General features: G+C 42.5%; 1 protein-coding gene across 6 annotated transcripts in view; it reads left to right on the top strand.

The window, feature by feature from the left end:
• fgfr2 (fibroblast growth factor receptor 2) overlaps window positions 1-11,227 on the top strand; it is a 33,703-nt gene extending 22,476 nt beyond the window's left edge. For all 6 annotated transcript variants that reach the window (XM_037272618.1, XM_037272620.1, XM_037272617.1 and 3 more), the window contains 9 exons: window positions 479-618; window positions 1,846-1,967; window positions 2,695-2,805; window positions 2,922-3,112; window positions 3,634-3,756; window positions 4,941-5,011; window positions 7,531-7,668; window positions 8,116-8,221; window positions 9,643-11,227. In XM_037272618.1, the coding sequence (XP_037128513.1) occupies window positions 479-618; window positions 1,846-1,967; window positions 2,695-2,805; window positions 2,922-3,112; window positions 3,634-3,756; window positions 4,941-5,011; window positions 7,531-7,668; window positions 8,116-8,221; window positions 9,643-9,807 (1,167 nt within the window). In that variant the 3' untranslated portion in view covers window positions 9,808-11,227. The remainder of the gene's footprint in view (window positions 1-478; window positions 619-1,845; window positions 1,968-2,694; window positions 2,806-2,921; window positions 3,113-3,633; window positions 3,757-4,940; window positions 5,012-7,530; window positions 7,669-8,115; window positions 8,222-9,642) is intronic.
• The last annotated feature ends 578 nt before the right edge of the window (window positions 11,228-11,805 follow it).

An 11,805-nucleotide genomic window follows, 5' to 3' on the forward strand; every position in this document is an offset into this window, starting at 1 on the left:
CAAAAATACTGCTTGCTTTAACAATTACAAAAAAAAAGATGCATGGTTGGTCAAATTTAAATACACAATGGAAATACACATTTAAAATCCACATGCTGAACCATGCATCGTATATGAATATTTATGTTTGAGTCATGCTTTTCCTTCAAGTAAAATGAAAAGGTACACAAATGATTGGATGCACCCTGCAGAGAGACGGAATCCCGTATCGAGGTAAGGTGAGGGTGGAAAAAAAGAAAAAAAGATGGAGAACAGAAGGCTGCTTATCGCACATTGTTCACTGTAAATCAACACAGATTCATATCTCTGGAGATAATACGGGAAGTTCTGAAATCAAGCGTACTAATATACTGAATGTTCAAACATTGCTGATAATATCAACACTTTTATAAAGCAACTCCTCTGGTGATGTCCAAGAGCTTTGTCTGACCTTTGAACCCAGATAGTGGTGATCAGCCAATCTTTTTTGTACCCGTAGGTGTCAGCTGACTCCAGCGCTTCCATGAACTCCAACACGCCGCTTGTTCGCATCACCACGCGGCGGAGTTCTGCGCACGATGACCCCATCCCTGAGTACGACCTTCCTCAGGATCCGCGGTGGGAGTTTTCCAGAGACAGGTCAGCAGATTTGATCTGAATACAAGTCTTATTTATTAACCACTAAAGTTCAATTGCTTTTGTTCACTTAATTACGGTTGATGTTGTGATGTGACATTAATCTTGGTAATAGCCTTTATAATGGAAACCCAATAACAGAGTAGCAGGTTTGTGCTCTGCAACAACTCCAACAAGAAGGTGCAGTTTGCCTTCATAAAGATTTGTATTTTATATTTTATGATAATAAACACGTAAAAGGAGGCATTTTCTTCAAGCTGAATCAATGTCTGCAATGTCTGTGTATTTCTGTTTGGGCCTTTATACTGCTCTCGTCATCCACTGGCTGAGGGATCATGTTGGGATTGCAGAATGATGTGGAATGCAAACATTTGCGGCTTGTGCGGAGAAAAAAAAAATAACATCAATTATGTGTGGCTGTAAGGACAGAATGGTGGCCATTGAGTGTGGCGAGCCTGTGCGGACAGACAAGGGATTGTGTTACTGTGGCAGGCTGCTGGCCTCAGGTCCCGGACCTTTCTCGGCCTGCAGTGAGAGTTTACATAGCCAAGATACTGAAACTTAGGGGTGGGTTCAACACTTGTCAATCAAGAGTTGAAGAAACACAAACACAATCAATACTATAGATGGCTGGCAGTGTAAGAGAAAAAATGCTTATCTTCTTTCCACAATTATTTTTTTTTGTCTCCCACACTATATCAAAAAAGGATGTGAAGGATACGTCCCTGTAACACAGTTTACATTCACAATACGGCATACTGAAGAGAGTTAATTACATTTCCATGTGGAACTGTAGTGAGGCCCGCCAGTGTGGCAGTGCCTTGGCAGCAGTCCGCCTGTCATGAGTTAATGCGTCTGGGCTGAGAGCGCTTGTGTCATGGCACAAGTAAGTACATATTAGCATGTGCCAAAGCATGGCAAACAGTTTAAAAGTGAGTGCCTACCCTGGGCTCTATCAGATTTTCCCCATGTCTATCTTTCTACTAACTAGCTTAACAGCAGTCAATGTGCCGATAAAGCACTCGCTTTCATTATCCGATTGAAGCGAGAGCTGGTGAAAACCATTTTAGAAAATAAACAAAAGACAAAGCAAGCGTGAGTCCTCTCTTTTACTCTCTCGCACACTTCATTTTATTTATTAGGAGTGAACTGTCACATCATTAGATGGTGTCTGTTTTATTTCAGCTGCTAATCAGATCCCTGTCTGTGTTTTATTGTGTGCTGCTGCAGGTTGACCCTGGGCAAACCGCTCGGTGAGGGCTGCTTCGGCCAAGTTGTAATGGCAGAAGCTCTTGGCATTGATAAAGACAAACCCAAAGAGGCTGTAACTGTTGCTGTCAAGATGCTGAAAGGTAAGTAGGCACTATGGTTACAACTATGATCTGACTAAGGCGATGCCGTGTATACCACTTCACGCAATGGGGGTACATTTAACATACGATATATGCTCCGGTCAAAGTTCATTCCAGGGCAATGTGGAGCCCGGGGGAGTCGTTATTATTTGTTATTGGTAGTTGCCGAATGACACCTATGGGGATGTCGGGTCGGCTCGGTAAGGGTGAGGAGTGGTCACATAGCTGACCCCAGAGCGGCGGCTGGCTGGAGCTCATTCAGCACCCACACAAAGACGCGAGTCACACTGCTGTTATTAATGAAAGCGGACATAAGATCAGGTAAAGCGGCAGACTAACCTTGTCTATAGAAATGTGCTCTTTAGTTAAGCTCGTGAGGCAGAGGAATGCAGGCGATGCCATTCTAGCGGTGCGGATACAACCCCTCTCCTATGAAAAGTGAGCTTGCGCAACAGATAATGAATCCAGATTGAGCATCTTTAAGTCATTCTTTTCTCCTCCTCCTGGCACAGAAAAAGGTGCTCCTGTAGTCTGCATGAGGAGATCCCCTCAGTGTTGTAACTTTAGTCCACATTGTCTGTCAGCTGCATTTAATCAAAGCACAGTCCCAAACAAGGTGCCGTCTGACTGGCTGACAATGTGCTCCGAGTCAAGGGTTAGAAGGAAGGCAGGACGTGGGCGTGTTTGTTTTCCCCGTGCAACTTTCCATCATTCTTTTTGCTTTTAGATGACGCCACCGAAAAGGACTTGTCTGACCTGGTGTCAGAGATGGAAATGATGAAGATGATCGGTAAACATAAGAACATCATCAATCTGTTGGGGGCCTGCACGCAAGACGGTAAGCAAAGGGAAACTCTATTTGTTTCCATGTCTCGAGTAGTACGAATGCACTTGGGAAATGGCATTTAGCAAATGATTATTCAACAAGTAAATATAATCGTTTCTCCAATCCAGGCCCCCTGTATGTGATCGTGGAGTACGCCTCCAAAGGTAATCTTAGGGAGTACCTCCGAGCCCGCCGCCCCCCTGGAATGGAGTACTCCTACGACATTGCTCGCGTCTCTGACGAACAGCTCACTTTCAAAGATCTGGTCTCTTGCACTTATCAAGTGGCACGCGGCATGGAGTACCTTGCATCCCAAAAGGTAAGATGTTTGCCTCAAACAAAAGGCAACCCATCAGCTCCATCAAATTGTGTTGCTTTTGCTTTGGCCTGCACATGTGAGTCACTGTGGGAGTTTTATCTTTTAAAAACATTGATGTCACCCCCCTCTGTCCAACCCCTTCATTGTGTCTCATCCCATGACAAAGGCCCCTCTGTGTGGAGGAATTGTATTTTTTTTTTTTCTTCACAATAGTAGTGCAGCCATGTTGTCCAAAGACAGCCTCACGCTCTCGCTCACTGTTGGAATGCGACACTCACTCAACACACACACACATGCATGCGCACATTCTTGCACATGCGTGATCTACAGATCTGGGGCCAGAATCCAAACTTTTAAATTGCAGTGATTGTCGTGTGATGTTATTCAGGGTAGTGCTACCTTTTGTCCAGGAGATTTCAGAGTTTATTTGTAGAGTGATGTAAATGTCTTATTCTTCTCTTGCCCTCATTTTTTCCACTTTGTACCCTCCCCCCCTCCATTTCTCACTTTCTCCATCCTAGTGTATACACAGAGACCTGGCAGCCAGGAATGTCCTGGTCACAGAGAGCAACGTCATGAAGATCGCTGACTTTGGTTTGGCCCGCGATGTCCATAACATCGACTACTATAAAAAGACAACCAATGTGAGTCATGGACCTGCATGTTGCGCACATGGCATCGTTCCCTTTGAGGGACAGGGGCAGTCTGTGATTTATTTACCCATCTTTCAAATTCACTCTCTTCCCTCATCTTTCTTTTTCACTCTTTTCTTGGATTCGTGTCTTGGCAGAAGCCGCGGGTTCCCAGGCAGCCTGTGAATGTCGGGATTCTGTAGACTGCCTTGTTTATCCCGCTCCCTCCTTTGGTTTCATAGGCACTTATACAATTAGCTCGAAAGAGAGACTCAGTGAGAGGGGCAGCAGTTTAAACATAATTGACAACTCCATAGCGTCCCAGTGGTGTCTTTCTTTCCCACCGCAGAGCAGCCCAGTCGGTCCGCACGCCTTCATTTAGTATGCATGCTTGCCTTTTCATTCCATGCACAATCATGCTGAGAACAACAACAGTATGCAGTGATGTTGAGATTAATGATGATTATGACAATGGCAGCCGTGACAGTAATGACGATCACGTATGTTACATGTAGATAGAGCTGCCATTGTTAGGCTGCTTTGGTTTAATCCGTATTTATTTTGTCGGAATACAATACTGACTTTTTTTGTGTATCATAATTTTATTATCGACATGTAATATTTGAGTACAGCTATATCAGGATGCATTGTTTGCTCTCTTTTAAGCTTATTAGGTTTTGACAATATTTATACGTCTAACAATGAGAGAACAGCCAATGTTTTCAGAAAGGTTAACGTCTTTTAAGTTTGAGTGTGTTTTAATAAGTTGAAATGTGTTTAAAGCATGCAGGAGGGGTAAATCTATATTCAATTTTTTTTTCAAAATTGTCTCTCTATTGTGAATTGTCACATATTACAGGTGGGTCCCCCTGGCATAAATGGGGGTTCACTTTATCTGTTGTTTGCAAAGACATATGCAAGTGTTCACCAAACAGCTTAATTGTGGCTGGCTGGTCAGCTTTGCCTTCCAGTCAGTTCTTTAATTGCACAAGAGCGATTATCCAAGACATGTTCATCAGCTCTATTGCCTGAAAAGTTTAAATGTACCCCTGGGAATGACTCTTCCGAGACACTTGTCTTCACGCCTCTATTGCAATAACAATCACCCAGTGGGGAAATAATATAAAATTCTGATCACAGCAGAAATGAAAGTTGATCTTTTTTTTTGACTCTTCCCTTTTTTTTTTTGTCTACAGGGTCGTCTTCCTGTCAAATGGATGGCTCCCGAAGCGCTTTTTGACCGGGTCTACACTCACCAGAGTGATGTGTAAGTAATTCCTGCCAATAATATATTCCTAACCCCATCAGACAATACCGATCTTTCTACAATCTGTACTTTTCATAGTCATCACAGCTGCAGGGTTATAGATGGAGGCTTGTTTGAGGTGTTTGTTGGGTGGAGCGCTCATTGCCTATAGAGGTCCAATGCTGGCCTGTTTGTGGCAAAAGTGAGGATTTCACGCTAGACTTGTAGCCAATGCCGTGTTACTAATCTGAGCAGCTTCAAAGGGGCCTGGAAGGAGCCCAGAACCCAGCAGTACCTACTCCCCCACTGATTCACATTTTGCTTCGTCGTCCCAGCTCAGAAGCCCCTCCTCTATTTGGGCCCCCACACTCGTCTAAGTGCAACAAAGCTGCAGCCTGCATCCCAGTCCTCTTCCTGCTCAAGCCCCCTGTCTTCCTTTCACTTTGAACTCAGGGCTCATCGTTTTGAAGATGCTCTAAATAATCCCTCCCACCATCTTTCACCCACACCATTCTTATTTTCATTCATCTGGTATGTGAATTGCTGACCCGTCGCTGTCTTCATTTTTTTTTAAGTTCAAGAGCACTCATTCTAAAAAGAGAACAAAGGGAAAGCATTACTCCCCTTTTGGTGTTTGAGTCGTATGCGACCTGACAGCGTCGTTTGAAGTTTTTGCACCAGACGCAGGCGGCAGAGGGTGTATGTGGAAATTAGGTAAAATGCCTTCCAAGCTGACCTCGAGAAAAAGAGATTTTGCATCCACATGCCTTTGTGTGTCTTTGACACGTGCGCTAGTAGCAGTCTCAACACGGAGCCGTTCCAGTTAGCTTTTGGATTGGAATAACTTCTTTTCAGTCCACATCTGGAAGAGTTTATGTATGTGTGCGCGTGCACGCCTGTAAATAATAGCTGCATGTACACATGATGCCATTCATGTTCCACAGAGCAGCGCTAATCAATCATATAACAGCAGAGGACATGGGAGTACAGGTAGTCCGCTCACGACTAATTACATTTCATCACTCAGTTTCAGTAATTGATTGTTCCATCACATGACATGAAAACAAGTGTGTGTGTGAGTGTGTGTGTGTGTGTGTAGGGGGGGCTGTTTAATTCAACACCAACAGCAGGCACAGGCAATCCTCAAATGACATCAGATTAAATGAATACATCAATTACAATGGAAGTCATCCCTTGTTGATGTAGGCTGCTGCAGCTCAATGCCAGAAAGATGGCTTCATGGTCACAGTCCTTGCTGAGAGGGAGATTGAATCAGATTAAAATCAAAGTTTGCAGGTTATCAAGATCCCAAGATTAATGGGTCAACATGCATTTTACATTTGAAGAATCTCATGACAAGCCACCAAACTAATTTTTCATTAAAAAGTGTATATACGGAAATAATAATGATCAGTAGTGACAGTGGAAGCGCAACTTACTTTTCTGCCTGTCACCATACATGATTGGCAAAGATAAATACAAGACACAGATGCATTATGTTTAATTATTGATAAAAGTAGTTTTTGAAGCAATTCAATGAAATTGGATTCCCACATTTGACTGGAACGCACGGAATTGTATGCCAATTGATTAGTTTGCTGTTGTTGGCTGGAAAATATGCAAGGTGAACTTAAAGGTCTTACTGGTGCGTATGCTTGTTTGTTGAGTTAAGGATGGACACACATGGACACGGACATGCACAGGAAACGGGGTGACACTGTGCTGAGAGTCATTTACAAAGTAGTCCAGAAAGGAGAGACAAGTGTGTCAACAAGAAAGACCAGCATGAAGCTGGTACGGCTTGTGTAAACAGATGGAAGAAACTGATAGATCGGCAGTCCCACTCGCCTGTGCCTTTCTTGATGCCGCTAGCCCCTAGCTAAATATACATCTGCATTTCTAAGCATGCTGAAAGACTGATCTTATGTGGGTACACTGTCTAAACTTGCCCCACATCAGCAATTGTGAACTTCTTGATATTTACAACAGGGAAGGCATTAATAGTTAATCAAAAGCTCAATTGCCCTTTTCCTCTGCCATTTGGGAGGCCCAGTTTGTTTTGGTGCTCAGTGACTCGACAATGCTAGTCTGTATAATTTTCACGGCAGGCACAAAAGCCATTGTTGAGACCAAGGCCGAAGTGGCTCTGGAAGTGGGTTGGTGTCAAAAGATAACAGACGGACGGCATTGACACTAGAAACATGCACATGTAAATCGGAACGTGTCTCAGAGGATGTTCAAAAAGGTTGCTGAATTTTTTAAACATAATTTCAACCCATTTTCAAGCACTTATTTTTATTATCATGATCATACATTTATATGATTTTCACATTCAGTTCTCTGTGGGAATCCCTGGCTCCAAAACTGAGTTTGACACCCTTGATTCTAAAATAACATCGGCGTAGAATGAGTGTGCCTTTTGTTTCCGAGTTCAAAGCTTTCTGTATGTGCCCGGCAAATTCTTCGACATTGTCCAACGCTTCAGGTGAATCTTGTGTGCCGCACTTGTTTATTGTGCCTGTGTTGTTCTTCCTCAACAGGTGGTCATTTGGGGTGCTTATGTGGGAGATCTTCACCTTAGGGGGCTCTCCGTACCCTGGCATCCCCGTGGAAGAGCTCTTCAAGCTGCTCAAAGAGGGCCATCGCATGGACAAGCCCGGCAACTGCACCAATGAGCTGTAAGCCTCGATCGTTCACATGTCCGAGTAGAAACGAGCACATTATGATGCCCCATCAGATCCATGACTTGGGGCCTACTCCGGCTCCCCGGGTCCATTCTGTCAGTGTCCTCTGTCACACAGCTGACATTGGCTGCTATCAGTGTCTGTCTTTCACTCACAACACAATGGCACTGCTTTGTACGGCTAGCTGGAAATTGCTAGAGTGAAACAAAGGGTACAGAAATCATTTATGTTTCAGCAACCTTTTTACTGTATTTACGTTGGTTGTGGAAAGCCCATAAGTCTGATACGTTACATTGAGTGGCAGATTTTGAAACAAAAAGAGACGGGGAAGAAAAGAATGATTGAGGCTCCCGTGGTAATAAATGCCCAATGATACCCTCAAATTGTTTTGGGTTTCACCCGCTTCATTGAATACACCAACTTTGACTTTGTGTCTCTCAGCTATATGATGATGAAAGACTGCTGGCACGCCATCTCATCCCATCGACCAACCTTCAAGCAGCTTGTTGAGGATCTGGATCGCATTCTCACCCTCAGCACCAACGAGGTTAGTGCAGCATCAGTGGTTTTCCATAAAGTTCCTGGAATAATTCAGGGTGGTTTGAAACTGCACAGCGCTAATGTTATGGTTTCCTGGCAAATGGAAGTTGACCTTTTGTCAAAATAAAAGGGAATAATATGATACGTTCCTACACAGCGTAACATGAGTTCTGATCCAAGTTAAACCGTACTCTCGCGAGTGCATGCGAGGTTCAGCAAAAATCTTCTGAAAGCATAACCCGGCTACAAAGTATTAATCATGACACCCACCATCACCACACGCACACACAAAAATTGTCTACATGATTTGATCCAGGCCCGCCAAGACCCCGTCCACACGCACACACAAAAATGTCTACATTCTTTGATCCAGGCCCACCAAGGCCCCGTAAATTTGACTGATCTTCACGACCATGCTTCCTATAGCGAAAGCCATTCCCTTCTCTCTCTTTTGTGGTATCTGCTAGCTGAGCAGAGGAGATGGAAAGCTGTCAAAACTAATCCCAGCTCTGGAACTCCATGAATTGAAGCCAAAAAAGCCCAACTTTCATTTTGAACTTTTGAAACGTAATAAACCCCCCACCCCCACCCACTCTTCTTTCTGCCCTAAACCATTGGCAGATGTGGAGGTCTTTTGGAATGCAAGCATTCTCTTTTTGAGCTAAGAAAATGTAAGCCAGCGCTCTTTTCTAGAAAACCACAATAAATCGTCGCTCTCACAAGCAGACCCAGAAACCGTTGTGGAAAAACAAGGAACACACAAGCTTTTCACAACTAAATGAAGAGCTCTTTTTCAACAATGCTATTTCAATTGAAATGTATGCATCATTTGGCCACGTAAACATGTAAAAAAATAATTCATTACAAAACAATAAGCACTGGTTCGCACATTCGACTCACAGTGCAGGGTGCGGGTTCGATTCCATCTCCGGCGCTCCCTGTGGAGTTTGCATGTTCTCCCCGTGCCTGCGTGGGTTTTCCCCTGGAACTCTGGTTTCCTCCCACTTCCCAAAACATGTGGGTAGGCCGATTGAGCATTCCAAATTGCCCGTAGGTGTGAGTGCGAGTGTGGATGGTTGTTTGTCTCTGTGTGCCCTACGATTGTCTGGCAACCAGTTCAGCACGCCCACAACCCCTATGGGGACAAGCGGTACAGGAAATGGATGGATGGACAATAAGGTATAATTTAGGGGGGTATTGGATTGTGTTTGCAATAGGTCTTGAAAACACATTGATAGGTATACAGCACAGTTGTCATTTTGCAATAACATTCTTACACAAATGTGTCAAAATCAAATGCTATTATAATTGTCTTCACTGTTCAGAAACACACCTTGAGGTTTTTGGTCATTATTGTATAAGCAGATCGAGCATGTCCCTCTTTGTCCCTTTTGTAAAATAACAATGTCCCAACATGTGTGCCTACAGGAGTATCTGGACCTGTGTACCCCCACAGAGCAGTATTCTCCAATCTTCCCCGACACTCGCAGCTCCTGCTCCTCTGGCGATGACTCTGTCTTCTCACCCGAGCCCTTACCGGATGAGCCGTGTCTCCCCAAGTATCAGCACATCAATGGCAATGTCAAAACATGAGCTCCCCGCCTGAAAACCTAGCAAAGAGACCTCTTCTGAAATTCTTCCAGCTTTCTAGCCCGCCCCATTTTGTCCACTCTTCTGGCTTCTGGCTGACTTATGGACCCTTTTGGGACCAGGCTGGCAGCAGGGCCGTTGCACTGCCAATTGCATGCACTACATCCTACGTGACCCCGTGTCTTAAGAAGAGGATAGGGGCCCGACACAAGCTGAGCTTTTTTAGAATGGATTAGGTGACATTCTCCAGGGCCCTTATTTCTCATTTTTCACACTAACAGAGACATCTTTAAATATATATGTGTACACAGAGGTTTGGTATGTACAATTTTTGGAGACCCCATTCCAGTGGCTGGCATTCCAAGACGTTTATTTACTCCCGGAGGAATGTATGGACCAATATAAACTTTAAGAAGAGGAGTAAAAATAGGAAAAGGACCAAGATTTGACTAACAAATGCGAGGAAGAGGAGAGCACACGTAGAAACTGCTTTCCTGTTTATTTTGTAATATTGATGCCTTTCTTTTTCACTTCTCTCTTCCAATTATTCTAGAGAAAAAAAAATACACTATAATGTGTAGTTCTGGGTATATTTGTAAATATCTTCAAATATGTATAAATATATATTATATATTTACATTGAATTATTTTTTGTATGGACTCAAAAATAAAAAAGGTACTTACCCCACCTCACACCACTCCCCTCCACCCAACTTGGAGCAATAGGCAGGTTTGCACATAGCCTCGACTCACAAAACACACACAAACACAATCACACACAAACCTAAAAAAAAAAAAAAAAAAAACCTGTCTCACACTCACTCAGTAGTAACACATGGTTAAGTATTGGCTTTCAGGGACTGAGGTTGCATGTTAATTTATTGACTTGTGATGTTTGTATTAATGAGTAAGTCTGGAGAAAGAACAAACTCAATATGATGTTATTAATAATGAAGATAATATCTAAGTAATCCTTGAAATGTATGGTAATTTAAAAATGATCTCTCTGCAGTAATGGGGATAAATGGCTTATTTTTTAGTGGGTTTGACAGAACCATGTTTTCTAAGTTTTATATATGAATGTGAATATTAAGTTAAATTTTTGAAAATTTGTACATTTTATAGCAAGCTAATTCTTTTCTTATGTAGACCTTGATGGCATTCTCTATCCAGACCTTTAAGCCTTTCTTAGCTTTACTTTAGGAAGTGAAGTTCTTTTCTGAATTGACTGCTCCAAGTGTAAAGACACACTAATTATCCGCTGCCTTTTTTTTAGATTCAACCTAGAACCCAACTTACCTTGACACAATCAAACACTTAAGAAGTATAAAATCAATGTGGTTTTCTTTTCTTTTGGACCAACATTAAGCTGTTCTGTTGCAGATGTACCTGTCACATTTGCAAATAAATAATTAAAACCGCATCCACCTTTGACTGTGTATTTGTTTGTACCAGTACAGCTATTCAAAAACCTGTGATGATTTCATTTTCGTGATTTTGTTTGATATTTGATAATTAGAAAGTGGCAGAGGATGATATCCACATTTAGAAAACTATAAAAAAATTAATAATCACAGTAATAATAATGACATCATTTTGATCTTTTCTATATGTGATTAAAAATAGATAACTAAAGAACAGCCCAAAAAATATTTAAAAAAATATCTGCATCTTGTGCATGGGACAAAACTACACATTTTACTTGTGTGCTTTGATTCTCTTCTTACATACACAATGGAAGGGAATTTCCTCCACTCTTTAGCTTCTGGCCAAACTGGAAGGATGGCTTGTTTTTTTGTATCTCGACTACTTAATGGAATGAGACTTATCTTAAAATGTGAATCTCACGTAAATGATCTTTTAGGGTGAGTCTCATGATTTAATGAAAATCACAGCACAACAAAATAATCAATATAATCAGGTTGGAGGGGAAATCTATGCAAGTGGTCAAAGCAATTCCATTAATGAAGACAGAACTCATCGTGTAACTGTGTCCCAATC

This window comes from Syngnathus acus, chromosome 15 (genome assembly GCF_901709675.1).
Source record: "Syngnathus acus chromosome 15, fSynAcu1.2, whole genome shotgun sequence".
NCBI lineage: Eukaryota > Metazoa > Chordata > Actinopteri > Syngnathiformes > Syngnathidae > Syngnathus > Syngnathus acus.